This window comes from Trypanosoma cruzi, genomic scaffold (genome assembly GCF_000209065.1).
Source record: "Trypanosoma cruzi strain CL Brener 1047053517121 genomic scaffold, whole genome shotgun sequence".
NCBI lineage: Eukaryota > Euglenozoa > Kinetoplastea > Trypanosomatida > Trypanosomatidae > Trypanosoma > Trypanosoma cruzi.
The window spans coordinates 20,763-33,250 of record NW_001849309.1 but is presented as its reverse complement, the minus strand read 5'-3'; the positions used below and the strand labels follow the sequence as shown (position 1 = coordinate 33,250).

Genomic DNA, 12,488 nt, shown 5'->3' with positions numbered 1-12,488 from the left:
TACCCTGCTCAGAGATAGAAAGGAAAAGCAAAGAAAAGGGACGGAAAATGTGCGCCGGCAAAATCCGCTGGAGCAATAAAGAAACAGGCCATACCGCACCTAGTGGGAAATCTGCGATAGCCTGATGGCGTGGGCAATCTGTTCCTCTTCTGTCATCTCCCCAATGGGTTTGGAGAGGGGCACCATGTCCTGTTGCAGTTGAGCCCTCAGACGCACGTAGAAGTTGTTCGTCCGTGACTCCTTGCCATTCGGTGGACGAATCCCATCCAGCGGCTTCAGTGCAAGAGCCCGGCAAAATTCATTGCATTCATGCCGCAATACATACTTTTCGATGCCCTCGTGCCCCATGTTGCCCAGACCCAGCCCTTTGCCGTCTTCGGTATGGATTTGTGGGTCCGTGAAGAGATCATTGACGCCCTGAAGGTCACACAACAACATGGAGCCACCGCTCTCGGCAAGAGTGAAGTGAGAAAAGGCTTCTGCAATAAGAAACATGCGTGTCCGCTGTTGAATCTGTGAAGGTGTTTTAAAGTGCTTGTCGCCCTCGTAAGTCTCGCCAAAGTTGCTGTTGTACTTTGTGAAATGGCCATGCAGCCTGGGCTCCATGACGAACATGACCTCCCTCGTGTCGGTTGTCTTGTACGAGAAAAAACCATGCTGCGCATCTCGATGCTCCGCCGGAATGTTTTGCTTCGGGATGCGCAGCACTTGGCACTGCAAGAAGGAAACATGTGGCCTCTCGATGCCTGTAAATGTGGCTTTATTAAAATTATTTGCAAACTGCTCACACATGCACTGCGCTTCCCCTTCACTGAAGTAGTCCTTTTCAACCACGTCGGATATGTTTCTTAGAAAAAGCTTCGCAACGCATGGGGTCCTGCTACCGTCCTCCTCCACCTCCTCCACATCATAGCAGACACGCATGCCACCCTTGGCGGCTGCCTTCAGTGGTGTCAAAACCCTCACGTTGGTACTTGTCGCCACCCACTCCATCCGCCGAAAGCTAAACACATACTTTACGGCTCCACAGATGCAGGGGCTGTTATCCTTTCTTGCGCCCACTAGCCTTTCGGGCAACCTGGCCATCATCAATACCGCACCAGCCCTTTTTCGCCTCCCTTCACAATGCCCGGTTCCACAAGTAAGTGGCTCTGCGCCTCACGGCACACACACACACAAAACCTCTACGACAGTCCAGTGAGGCATTACACACAAAAGTAGACAGAGAGAAACAAAGGCATCCACACACACACACACACACACACACACACACACACACACACACACACACACACACACACACACACACGTAACAGGCTAGCGGCATTTCATGCCCCCCAAACACAGCACAATAAAAACACACACACACAAACAAAAAGCAAAAAACCCCACCAGTGAACCACGCGGATATCAAACCAGTCGGAAATACAACAGAAAACACAAAGAAACACACCGTTCACCAACTCCAGACAAAAGAACAGAAAAAGTAAAAAAAAAAAATAAATAGAAAACAGCATCATCCGTAAATAGAAAAGGGAAAAGAGCATAATCCTCTGGGCCGCTGGCCGGATCCTAAAATTATCTCGATCAAAAACAAACACGATAGGAAGGAAAAAGGAAGGTAAAGCAGAAGCAGTTAATTGCCTAAATGCTGTTTTCTTCTAATTCAATATATATGAATTCTTTCGATCGCTCACTTGAACTTTTTTGCTCAGTTAGGATCTGAAATGCATTTATTACTTACGAGGTGGCAGACTTTGAGGTCCTGCAGCCACAAGACCCCGCCGCGTGGCGGAAACCTAAAAAGGGGGCAGGTGCGATGGTAAAAACAAAAAATTATCCGGCCGCTGCTGGATCCCTAAAGTCATTAAAGTCGTGGCCTTCACAAAATTCATAAGACAGAAAGACGTCGTAAAGAAGTGCTTATTATTTTTGGCAGAATATATACATATATATTAAATTACCGTTCGCCAGCTCTCCTCCCGATCATTCTCCTCACAACCCCCTAGACAATAAAAGTTACTCGCTAGCAAATTATAAAAAATATTTTTTTTTTGGAGGAAAAATTATTTTCTTCTGCGGGCCTCAAGGCTCTTTGTAAAACGTGGGGAAGACGGAAAACGCCTCATGTGTCTCGATTGCTGATAAATGTAGTCCATTGCGACAATCCGTTCAAGTTCCGGTGGGAGGCGAAGCTCCTCGTCGCTGATTGCTTCCCCGGGATCGCATGAACAGCGTGTACACACACCCAGATACTTCAGGTGGTCCTCAATTTTAATGGGAAGAACACTGTCACTGCAATTGGGGTCCTCCTTGGCGGTCAAGGCAGAACACGGTGTGCCAAAGATATCAGTGCAGTTCTTGTGCACCGTGTCCCCGTCATTGTCGTACCATACTTCATTGGGAACGTGTAAATACCCAACGAACATGGGGGGAACGTGGGGCACAGGATCCCGCTTGTGCGTCACGCGGTACAACTCATGGCCGCCGCGGCAAAACGATGCAAGAAGCCAGTTGACAAATGCCCCGTTTCCCACGCGCGGCTGCCCAAACGTGTACAGCAAAACCTTTACTGCACCGGGAAACAAGGAATTCTGCGACATCAAATTGGCAGCAGCGATTGTAGCCATGGCGCCGCCAAGGCTGTGTCCAGTGACGAGAATTCCCTCGATTCCTTTCTCCGCAACAAGTTCCTGTAGGTACACCCGAATCTCCGCCCACAATGACTTCAATTCGCAATTGAAGCCGGCGTGAACAAGACACCCAACGCAGCCATCCTTAAAGTACGGAGCAAAGATAAAATCCAGATTGTGTAGCCAGTTATTAATATCCCTTGTCCCGCGAAAACTTACCACAATCATGCTCTCGTTGACGCCCACAAACGCCTGCGTGCTGTGCGCGGCATTCATAAATACACGCACCTTTTGCAATCCCGGGTTCCTGGCGCAGGAGGCACAAGTCCAGTTGGAAATGGCTTCGGCCTTGCAGTACGCTGTCTTCGCATAGTACAGTGCCGTCGTTGCCAACTGCACCGAGTAGTCGGCGAGGACATCCTCCCCGCAGAGAAGGATGAGGAGGACGAGCACGACAGTCATGGTGCGGCGGCGCATTGCCTCGGTTGTTGCCTGTGAAATGCCTTGGAGACTAGTGGAGCAGTCGGAGGGGAGAGAAGAGGGTGGGGGGTGATGGGCTGGTGGGCAGGGAGGACGTGGGAAGGCACAGCAGCAGCAGCAGCAGCAGCGGGGGATGTATTGTGACGCACCGTTAAAAAATGGGTGCTTTATATTGCAAAGTGTTTGGATTTTGCATGTGGCATAAAAAAATTAAAAGTAAAGCAGCAACTTTTTTTTCTTACGTGAATCTCCTTTTCTCCTGGTGGATGCGATCACAACAAAAGTAGTCTGGACTCCGTTAAGCGGTCCTGTCCACAAATAAGTGCCTCCTCAGTTCCATGGGGCCATTCCGATCAATACTTCAGAGTTTTTCATATAACTGGGAAGCAGGATAAAATAAACAACAAAAACAACAACAACAACCAGAAAGAAAAAAAAAAAAAAACATTTTTCTTCTATGCATATTATTTATATTATTTATTATTATTTATTATTATTTCCACTCGTACATATCGAATCACCATAAATCATACTTTCTGGGGAGGGTCGAAAGCAAAACATTGTTGTTTCCATAGAAAAAAAAAAAAAAAGAAAAAAAAAAAAAAAAAGGACACGCACACACACACACACACACAATGAAAACAAATTTCTTTCAAACATGCAACAATATTAATTCCACAGCTCAGACTCACACGCTGAAAAGCGCACATGAAAAAAAAAAAAAAAAAAAAAAAGCAAGAATTGCACAAAAATAGTCGGAAAAAGAAAAGGAATTGGTTGTGGGTGCCGGCGTGATTCACAGCAAAAAAAAAAAAAATTGACTTGTTGTATTGATGTAGTCATATACAAGGATACATCCATGGGGGGCAACGGCAGTAAAGAGAAAACTGCTTTATTACCCCATGCCACGGGAGGAAAAGAAGGACCAGACATTTCTCCAATTGATCTTAGGACAGTTGATTCCAAGCAGCCGACACATTTTCTCAATTAGACTCGGTTCACGTTTCCTGCGATCATCATGCTTTTTTTCTGCAGGAGCAGAGGTGTCATCCATCCCTTTTTCCTCCCTCTTATCGGGGGTGTCAATTTCATCTCGATTCTCCTCATGTGCGCTCTCGCCAGGGGATGTATCAGACAACTGGGAACATACGTCAACGGCCCTTGGGCATAAAATTTGGCCTCCAATGAACGGCGACTTTGGGGTCAGTGACGCGCCTTCTGGACACAAGTGCCAGGCATCATTACCAAGGTACCGAACACGGACAATCCCCGCCTGGCACGACACCTCCGCGCAGATGTCACCAATACGCCCATGAAATTCCATCTCAAGCGAATTGCCCTTCAGACACAACGATTGTGGACCCACACGGCTCCCAGGCATCAAGAAAGAGTTTCCATCTGCACAGCCCCCAATTTCGGAAGGAATAATGATGGGACAGAAATCCACAAAAGTATTCCGATAGCCACCAACGTTTTCCTCCACAAAGTACTGATACTCGGGAGAAAGCCTTTCGTCGTGGACCGCAATCGAGCAGTGTCCCAGAGCACGGCGGTCAGAGGTGCAGGCTGGAGTTTTGAGAATATCGGAGCAGAACATCTCCGGGTGTGCCGTAACCCCGTTCTGCATGCACTTTTCCTGCAGAAGCGAACAGCCAGCCTTGTAACCCCAGCCCATGGGTTCTGCCATACTGAAGTTTGCACGATAGAAACCCATGTCTGAAAAAAACGCCATCGTCAACGCGGTGTAAAAGCCGGCGCCAATCAGCGGGCTCATCAGCTCATCCTTCGCGTTACGGCGTTCCCAGTGAGAGTGTGCTGTAAATTCCCCGCCCTCGTCCTCAAGCTCCATGCCGGGGGCGGTGCTGCAGTCGTAGTGCTCCCTCGCCCTCGCGAGTGTCTCGTTGGAGTCCACGACGAACGTCATTGCCTTGCCGCGGACATCCGAGCGCCTGCTGATCATCCCCAGCCTCCACATTAATATACTGTTAAACCCCAGCGCGTGCGCAATCTCGTGCGAGACCACGCGTATGCTTTCTCTCTTGGGGGCAATGAAGCTCGGGCTGAGGTTCAACACACCAGCAGCCGGCCGTCCGTCCTGCAGCGTCACACACGTGGAGGCCCACGCGACAGTCCCACCGATGGTGGGTGCAGCGGCAGCGTACAGCAACATGTCGGCACCAACAACTCCCGACAAGTGGTGCGTGATGGGGACAGTAAACTCGCCGCAGACTCCCAGCTTGAACCTTGGCAACCTCAAGACGCCACTGACGGGCTGTACAAAAAGCCGCTCCGTGTGCAGCTTGACGGCCTCGGGCAGCAGCCTGTTGACCATAATTCTCATCTTCTCTTTCGTGAGAACATCCTGCCGCCGGCACAAAACCCTGCCCCCAGTGAAATCCGATCGTACGTCTCCCCGCACCGTGCAGTACTTCGTCGTGTCCTTCAGGTCCTCCGCAAACACTTTAATCCGGATCGGCGCCCAGTCAGGGGTGGACACGGTGTACGCCTGCCATGCGCCTGCTCTTCCCCGTGGGAGCTCCTGCACCACGGCGGTCTGCAGCTGGGACCAATTCAAGGCGACCCTGTCAAAGATGCAGCGGTGCTCCGCGAGGGCGCAGGGACCACCGGCGAGCCAAAGGAGAAAAAGCAGCACGGTGGACACGAATCGACGCATGTCTCTGTTACTCGTTTCTTCCAGCCTTGGACGTGTTCTTCTTTTCTGCGTCACCTGCGCAAGAGAAGGCGGGAGAGAAGAGAGTGCAGTAAGTGTGAAGGAGAAGCGGGGAGTACCGAGGGAGCAAGAGAAGGGGACGCAGCCAGAGCCGCCCTCGGTGACGCTCGTCACAGACACAGCAGGGAGGTGTAAGCATGTAACAAAGAAACATGAAAGACGGTGGTGCGGTCGGAGCGGAGTGTTTTTGTGCCTCTCCTCCTCCTCTCACTCCACACTTTATTTTGTGACGTACCAAGGGAGTGAGGAGGCGTACATACGGCATCATGATCTTTGATTGCTGTCGGGCCGCTGTCATTCTCCAGGCGTCCCAAAGTGATCTTTGCTTAGGGCTGTGGATGTGAAACGTAGATTTCTTCTGTTGGCATTGATTTTGGTGGCGCTTGTGAGGTGCTTCTGCTCTTCTCTTTGCTTTTTTGCGTCATGCATATAAATATTTCTGGGTGACAAGAATGTAGAGAAAAGATGTCATGATGTTATCGTAAACGAAAAGTAAAAGACCGGTTATGAAGCTTGTGGCCGGAGAGTACGCTGTTCTCATGCAGCTTCAGCCCCACACTTGTAAGCCATTGATAAACGTTGAAAGCAAAATCCCCATCCATGTGTTTTACCATGTTTACTTCTTGCACCGTAGTCACCATTGTGTTTATACATGCAGCTCGTGTAGTGACAGTCAACACAACATCGTGCCTCACACCACACGGTGAAGTCCATTCTTATTTGTGTTCTCATGAAAAGCCACCCAAACACAAATAATAATGGAGTCGGACTGTTTGTGTCGTTGGAGAACATACCTCAGCTCATCTGGTTGCTTGTCTCTGGCGGTAACTTCACGGTAATACCATCGAGCGCGTCTGTAAGCTGAACTTGGCACGATAATCGTGATGTCTTTGTGACGGATGGCGCCAAGTCGAGCATGTCCACCTCGTCTTCTGAGGGCTCACTCAGCTTCTCAAAGTCTTCCTCGCGGAGTATCACATGGCAGGTGCTGCAGGCACAAGTTCCATCACATGCGGCCTCAATGTCAAGTCTTCCCAAGTCACGTATTGCCTCCATGAGGGTGATGCCCGTGGGAGCGGTGAAGGACACCGTTTTGCCCTCGGCTGACGTGGCATGAACCCGCACTTTGCCAGGCGTCGCTGCCGTCCCCGCAACGTTGGCACATAAACGTAGCTGACACCGGCTGAAAAGCGCAAAATCATGGAGAAGACACATCGATGACGGAGGCGTAAGACGACGCCATAAAAGTCGCTGCCGCCTCTTTTGAGCACAAAAGCCAAATGACATTGTGGCGGCACTCCCGCATAAAACAAAACAAAACAAAAAAGAGGAGAAAAGGTTTAAAAAAAATATGTGTTAATTTCATAGCGTCGCGCCGCTAAGGAAAAGAAAACCCTCCACACACACACACGAGAGAGAGAGAGGGACTGCAGTGATCCTTTATTATTATTATTGTTATTGCAGACTCCTTCCATAGCAAAAGTCCCAACTCTGTTGGTAACGCCTCTCATGCCCGTCCACTTCTCTCCCCGCTGCCGACTCAAGTTTTGACTCGCCAACCGTCTTCTCATCTCGGCGGGTGCGCGTCCTTCACGAAGAACCAGCGACCATCAGAGGAGTCATGTCCCGATGCGTGGCCCCACATACCCGCGAGGCGCATTAGGGGCACCCCTGCCAAGTACTCGATTCTGTGCTGCTCCCAACATGCATGGGCGGGTCAACAGCGAGGTTCCCACAACTGCTTCCAGGCATCCCTTTAAACCACCTCTCTCCATGCGGTTTCCCACCCATCGTGAGATGCGTGTAGCGTTCACTGGCCGCATACACCGTGCTCGTGACTACACACCGACGGCTGTGCCAAAAGTCAATGGACAGAAAATAAATAAACTGCACAAGGTCCAAGCGGCTGCTGTGCGCACTAACGTCTCCTCGAAATTTGGCACAAAACCCAAAAAAGAGATGAGCGTGCATCAGAAAAAAAAAAATAATAATTAAAAAAGGCGCCCTGCAGAGTAGTCCTCCTCCGGGAACAGGTTTGTTGTGGCACCCCAACATCAACGATGATGATGCCCCATTCCTTCTGCCGCCCGCAATTCGCCTACTGTGTTACCAGACGGTAGAGAGTAAAGGAAGGGGAAAAAAGGAAGAAAAAGGAAAAAAAGGAAAAAGCTGAACACAAATCACACGCCAGTCAACATGCACACACGCAGAATAAATAATAAATAAATAATAATAAATAAAAGTCACTCCCGCGTTGCTGCCGAGAAAAAAAAATGTGCCTTTCGTCGCGTCCTTCTCTCACTGTACGTGGTGCGCCGACTGTTTTCTGTCTCATTGTTGGATGGTGGTAGAGGGGAATAAAAATAATAAATAAATAAATAATAATAACAACACGCCCTTTCTTTCTTTCTCTCCCTCTCTTTTTCTCTCTCTTTACACAGACACACACACACGTGTGTGTGGCCACACTAATGGAAAAGAAGGGTACCGCAAAGAGCATCCACACAGGTGGAAAAAAGAGTGACAGAAGGAAGAGAGAAAAGAAAAGAAAAGAAAAGAAAAGAATCCACAAATAAGTCAAAAAGGAATACATCAACAAACAGAAATAAATATATAAATATATAAAAATGATCCACACAAAAATAAACAAAAAAAAGAAAAAAAAAAAAAAAAAAAATGACATACCGGCAAATAAGTGGTCCAGAAATTCACTATATTTATATTTACAAACCTACACGAGGACGCACACCGTACATGCATCCAGGTTGATTACATGTATGTATATATATATGTGCACACAACAACAACACATATAAAAGAAGAAAGTGAAGAGGAGGGGTGTGTGTGTGTGTGTGTCCTTGTGTATTTGTATTTATTGCAGGCACGCACAGTCGTAAAACAAAAAAAAAACCCATCAACATTCACTTCAAAATAGAAATAATTGCTTTCTTTTTTTTTTATTTAATATATTCAATTATTTGAATTCCTTTTTTATTTTTACTTTTATTTTTATTTTATATAAAAAAAAAAAAAAAAAAAAAAAGAAGGGGACGTGTGTGGAGAAGTTTATTTTGCGGCGAGAGATGAAATGTGGCGCTGGCGTGTAACGTGTGCGTAGGAGCCCCTCCTCCTCTTTCTTTCTCCCTGATATTTCTGTCCTCCTCCTCCTCCTCCGCCCACCCCCACTTATTTGTGGCAGGAATAAACTCAAACGGCACCCCCCGTTCCTCCTCCACACAATCCCCCTATTCTCCACTTCACCCCGTCATTCTTCCTTTTTTTTCCCCCCCCTCCCCTCCTTTTGGCGGAGTGTTGGCCGCCAAAACATAATGACCGTTAAAAGAGAGGAAGAGAGAGAGCGCCCCTCACGCTGCAATGCCTCGTGCCACGCCAGCGGTGTTGGTTGGCAAAGTCGCGGGCAACCCCACATGTTTCTTCCACCTCCCTCCTTCTCTCCGTATGAGGCAAGGCAAACATGTGGACATGCAGTCACTCGGCACAAAAAATACGGCAACAACCCCCCACGCACAAACACAAACACAAACACACACTCAAAAAAAAAAAACATACATAAATAAATACATAAATAAAAGAGAAAAGTATTTTAGGAAAAAAGTACAAAAAACAACAACAACAACAACACTTAAGCGTGCTTCCTTGCATGTGCGGAAGGGAATAAGTAATTGAATAATTCATCAAAAAAAAAAAATAAAAATTCACACTTCGCTGGGGCCTCCTTGTATCTTTCATTCTTCTTCTCTTTTCCCAGAATGGTACCTACTGGCTGTCGCCTTCCTTATTTGCTTTATATATGTATTTCTTTCTTTTTCTTTTTTTTGCTTCAACTTTTTTTTTTTATATATATTATTGCTTCTTTCCCCTCCTCCTCCTCCTCCTCTCTTTTTTTTTTTTTTTTCTGCGCAGAGGCACGTCGTCAGCTTGACGGCTTGGCGATACCCATTGCGGCAAAACTGGCATTCACGAGTTCGTTCACTTTACCTTCCAGGCCGAATTTCTTCTCCCTGCCGGTGTTTGACACCTTCAGCGACGTGTCGGGGCAAATGTACTGGGCGCCCGGCTCCTGGTAGACCACCTCCTCCGAGCCCTGCGTGGGGTTGCGGTTGAAGTTGTCCGGCCGTATCTTCGGTGCCTCCAACGACGCCTCCAACCGCTCGCGGCGAAGACCGAGCAGCTTGTCAAGCGGCATGCCGACAATCTCGTCGTGTGAGCGCGATCGCTCCACCTCCATTTGATGCCGTACGGATTTCATGTCAGCGCCGGAGAGAATTGTTTGGCCGCCGGTGCCCTCCAACGGGATGGCCGCAACGTCGTCATGCGACCGCGCGTTTTGCTCCCGCAGGACCTCCCGCCACACCCTCGCCAGATGTACCTTCGGGATGAGGCAGCTGAAGGAGTGGTCAAATCCATCGAGGGGCGAGAACTTGAAGCGACGCGTCTTCTCCTTCGTGTTGAAGTACGCGCGCACGCTGCTGGCCCAGTCCGCATCCAAAAACTCCGTCGCGCGGCGGATGCCGTTGGATGCAAAGCACGCCTCCCGAAGAATGGAGCACACGTTAAGAACCACCTTTTTTCCGGAGAAGTTCGAGATGGCGACGGGGCCATACACCGGTGGCTTGGGAATAAAGAGAACGTCCGGTGATGGATCGTCCGTGAGAAATGCAAAAAAGGGACGTTTCGCAACGGTGTTATATTCAAAGGTATTTACATTATAAAGATGAATCCACCGCGGAATCGTTCCATTTTCACGCATCACCAATACCATGTCGTGAGTGATGCAGAGATATGCGTTTGGCAGCCACACTTCTGCGTTCCCTTCGTGATCATGGCCCACAAGATCCCCACGAATGAAAACATAAAAGACGGAATTCTCCAGTTCCATAAATGTGTGCCAAAGATGCATGGGAATGTGCCCAAAAGGGATGCCATTGCGTGGGTCGTACGGCGGGAGTCCACGGTAGGGGCGTATGGTCAGTCGGTCAAAGCCAAGCACCATTTGCACGATATACCACACCTGCCGAAAGTCCTCCTCGTTACAGCAGCGTATTGTGGCAACAATGTGCCGCTCCTTCGCCGAGGTACTGCGCGGGGACTGGATTGTACGCACCTGATCTGTTTCACTTAAAGCCGACTGGGAGCTTACTGAGATTGCTGAGACTGTCGCACGCAGCCCTTGATTGCGGCTGAGTGTCGAGAACTGATCTCGCAGCAATTCATACAGTTCGCACAGACGGAACGGGTCTCGGTTCGCCTGTTCCAGAGTTGCTCCCTGCGACCCATCGCCCTCCGTGGCCGCAGGGATCAGCAGCGGCTCCGCCGGTGGCTCATCACTCGCCAAGGCACGCGTCCTGCCGTGTAGCTCCAGCGTAAAGAAGTCCGTTTCCTTCAGGTGCGGGTCGTCCAGGCGGAACTCGTGCACAGTGGAAACGACCACCAGCTTGGTGACCTTAAACTTCTTCTTCCACGGCGGTGCGGTTGGGCTCCCTGTCGGCCAATGCGTCTCGGTGGCACTGTGGGGGCTGCGATTGACACACTTCTCACGCTCCGTGTAGTACATGTGGCGCCGCTGTGAGTCGAAGGCGAAGAGACGCATCGACCAGCCCTCAAAGTAAGTGCCCTGCTTCTCCGCCCGGAAGTAATACATGATTCGTGGACACGCAATTTAATGTCGTTCCTCTCGTAATCGATAGGGAGGGAAAAAAAGGGGAGAGTCCTCAGGTCCTACAGGATGAATTCTTCTTGGCACGCGAAGAGCAAACGCGATGACCGCCGCCCTTATTATTATTATTATTACTTCTACCACTTCCCTCTCTCTCTCTCTCACTCTTTCTCTCCTCTATGGCTCTCACGCACTCGGACGTTCTTTACATGCAGGAAGTCAGGCAGGCAGGAAGGAAGGAGAGAGAACAGTATCAGCAGTGAGAGAAAAAAAAAATGCCTCCCCTCCCATAACGTCACACATCCACACGGGCGGAGAAGTGTGCAATTTACAGACCACCATGTAACCAAAGAGAAAGAGAAAGAGAAAGAGACATACAACCACACATACATTCATACAACCAGACAGAAAAGGTAAAAGGAAGAAAAGAAAAAAAAAAAAAAATTGCAACTCGTCATTACATCTATTCACCTCCTGTTGATTTCATTCGCCTCCCTATTTTTTATATTTCCCTACAAAATGCAAATACACAAACAAACACATATGTGCCATGCCAACCCTTCGCATTTTCAGTTCCATCCCTCTCCTTCTCACTTTCTCTCTCTTTATTTTTCTATTCCCAATACACATACATGCATTGGACGCAAAATCAATCCCTTACTTAAGTGTCGGCCATAACTTCGGGTCCACGCATACATCTACACAGTGAATAATGTCAAAGTAATGATGGTAACAGTGTGGCTCCTTCTCTGGAGGGACACTTTTAATGCGCTCCAGGCACCCATTATAGGCAAGTACCTTGTGGTTACAGTCATTCGCAAGGCATTCCTTTTCAAGCTCAAGTTTAATGTCCTGCGGATCCTCAGCCGACATTACACCTCCTGTTAGTGAGTTTAATTATAATATTTTTTTTTTTTCCCCCCACCACACAACACCACCACCACCTCTCTTTTCTGTCGTTTGCAAT

The 12,488-nt window shown here is 48.7% G+C and overlaps 6 protein-coding genes across 6 annotated transcripts, besides 47 other annotated features; all 6 read right to left on the bottom strand.

Annotated features, from left to right (window-relative positions):
• Window positions 1-894: a sequence feature (heterozygous, Esmeraldo-like haplotype).
• Tc00.1047053509011.100 (myosin heavy chain kinase A, putative) lies at window positions 100-1,089 on the bottom strand (the record flags this gene model as incomplete). Its single annotated transcript, XM_807484.1, has 1 exon — window positions 100-1,089. The coding sequence occupies one exon, from the start codon at window positions 1,087-1,089 to the stop codon at window positions 100-102; it is 990 nt and encodes a 329-aa protein (XP_812577.1).
• Window positions 895-2,407: a sequence feature (areas merged during assembly that could not be assigned to a particular haplotype. This can correspond to areas where the two haplotypes were merged or to regions with more than two copies in the genome that were merged during assembly.).
• Window positions 1,243-1,309: a microsatellite.
• Window positions 1,546-2,007: a mobile genetic element.
• Window positions 2,032-2,056: a sequence feature (AT_rich).
• Tc00.1047053509011.90 (lipase, putative) lies at window positions 2,067-3,110 on the bottom strand (the record flags this gene model as incomplete). The annotated part of the gene is made up of 1 exon (XM_807483.1): window positions 2,067-3,110. The coding sequence occupies one exon, from the start codon at window positions 3,108-3,110 to the stop codon at window positions 2,067-2,069; it is 1,044 nt and encodes a 347-aa protein (XP_812576.1).
• Window positions 2,408-2,970: a sequence feature (areas merged during assembly that could not be assigned to a particular haplotype. This can correspond to areas where the two haplotypes were merged or to regions with more than two copies in the genome that were merged during assembly.).
• Window positions 2,971-3,391: a sequence feature (heterozygous, Esmeraldo-like haplotype).
• Window positions 3,220-3,241: a microsatellite.
• Window positions 3,392-3,891: a sequence feature (areas merged during assembly that could not be assigned to a particular haplotype. This can correspond to areas where the two haplotypes were merged or to regions with more than two copies in the genome that were merged during assembly.).
• Window positions 3,513-3,536: a microsatellite.
• Window positions 3,575-3,612: a sequence feature (AT_rich).
• Window positions 3,689-3,721: a microsatellite.
• Window positions 3,724-3,748: a microsatellite.
• Window positions 3,825-3,847: a microsatellite.
• Window positions 3,892-5,110: a sequence feature (heterozygous, Esmeraldo-like haplotype).
• Tc00.1047053509011.80 (surface protease GP63, putative) lies at window positions 4,009-5,787 on the bottom strand (the record flags this gene model as incomplete). The annotated part of the gene is made up of 1 exon (XM_807482.1): window positions 4,009-5,787. The coding sequence occupies one exon, from the start codon at window positions 5,785-5,787 to the stop codon at window positions 4,009-4,011; it is 1,779 nt and encodes a 592-aa protein (XP_812575.1).
• Window positions 5,111-6,054: a sequence feature (areas merged during assembly that could not be assigned to a particular haplotype. This can correspond to areas where the two haplotypes were merged or to regions with more than two copies in the genome that were merged during assembly.).
• Window positions 6,055-6,113: a sequence feature (heterozygous, Esmeraldo-like haplotype).
• Window positions 6,114-6,240: a sequence feature (areas merged during assembly that could not be assigned to a particular haplotype. This can correspond to areas where the two haplotypes were merged or to regions with more than two copies in the genome that were merged during assembly.).
• Window positions 6,241-6,885: a sequence feature (heterozygous, Esmeraldo-like haplotype).
• On the bottom strand, window positions 6,640-7,131 carry Tc00.1047053509011.70 (adrenodoxin precursor, putative; the record flags this gene model as incomplete). Its single annotated transcript, XM_807481.1, has 1 exon — window positions 6,640-7,131. The coding sequence occupies one exon, from the start codon at window positions 7,129-7,131 to the stop codon at window positions 6,640-6,642; it is 492 nt and encodes a 163-aa protein (XP_812574.1).
• Window positions 6,886-7,682: a sequence feature (areas merged during assembly that could not be assigned to a particular haplotype. This can correspond to areas where the two haplotypes were merged or to regions with more than two copies in the genome that were merged during assembly.).
• Window positions 7,683-7,738: a sequence feature (heterozygous, Esmeraldo-like haplotype).
• Window positions 7,739-8,024: a sequence feature (areas merged during assembly that could not be assigned to a particular haplotype. This can correspond to areas where the two haplotypes were merged or to regions with more than two copies in the genome that were merged during assembly.).
• Window positions 7,819-7,843: a sequence feature (AT_rich).
• Window positions 7,964-8,013: a sequence feature (CT-rich).
• Window positions 8,025-8,043: a sequence feature (areas not merged during assembly with more than two copies in the genome that could not be assigned to a particular haplotype).
• Window positions 8,044-8,113: a sequence feature (heterozygous, Esmeraldo-like haplotype).
• Window positions 8,055-8,086: a sequence feature (AT_rich).
• Window positions 8,114-9,304: a sequence feature (areas merged during assembly that could not be assigned to a particular haplotype. This can correspond to areas where the two haplotypes were merged or to regions with more than two copies in the genome that were merged during assembly.).
• Window positions 8,201-8,232: a sequence feature (AT_rich).
• Window positions 8,242-8,277: a sequence feature (GA-rich).
• Window positions 8,381-8,409: a microsatellite.
• Window positions 8,448-8,473: a sequence feature (AT_rich).
• Window positions 8,483-8,521: a microsatellite.
• Window positions 8,794-8,824: a sequence feature (AT_rich).
• Window positions 8,833-8,860: a microsatellite.
• Window positions 8,865-8,890: a microsatellite.
• Window positions 9,305-9,472: a sequence feature (areas merged during assembly that could not be assigned to a particular haplotype. This can correspond to areas where the two haplotypes were merged or to regions with more than two copies in the genome that were merged during assembly.).
• Window positions 9,372-9,486: a sequence feature (T-rich).
• Window positions 9,473-9,714: a sequence feature (areas merged during assembly that could not be assigned to a particular haplotype. This can correspond to areas where the two haplotypes were merged or to regions with more than two copies in the genome that were merged during assembly.).
• Window positions 9,661-9,762: a sequence feature (A-rich).
• Window positions 9,715-10,993: a sequence feature (areas not merged during assembly with more than two copies in the genome that could not be assigned to a particular haplotype).
• On the bottom strand, window positions 9,779-11,506 carry Tc00.1047053509011.60 (hypothetical protein, conserved; the record flags this gene model as incomplete). The annotated part of the gene is made up of 1 exon (XM_807480.1): window positions 9,779-11,506. The coding sequence occupies one exon, from the start codon at window positions 11,504-11,506 to the stop codon at window positions 9,779-9,781; it is 1,728 nt and encodes a 575-aa protein (XP_812573.1).
• Window positions 10,994-11,143: a sequence feature (haploid, Esmeraldo-like haplotype).
• Window positions 11,144-11,393: a sequence feature (heterozygous, Esmeraldo-like haplotype).
• Window positions 11,394-12,488: part of a sequence feature (areas merged during assembly that could not be assigned to a particular haplotype. This can correspond to areas where the two haplotypes were merged or to regions with more than two copies in the genome that were merged during assembly.) that runs on past the window's edge.
• Window positions 11,667-11,696: a microsatellite.
• Window positions 11,928-11,965: a sequence feature (T-rich).
• Tc00.1047053509011.54 (ubiquinol-cytochrome C reductase, putative) lies at window positions 12,179-12,394 on the bottom strand (the record flags this gene model as incomplete). Its single annotated transcript, XM_807485.1, has 1 exon — window positions 12,179-12,394. The coding sequence occupies one exon, from the start codon at window positions 12,392-12,394 to the stop codon at window positions 12,179-12,181; it is 216 nt and encodes a 71-aa protein (XP_812578.1).
• Window positions 12,414-12,438: a sequence feature (AT_rich).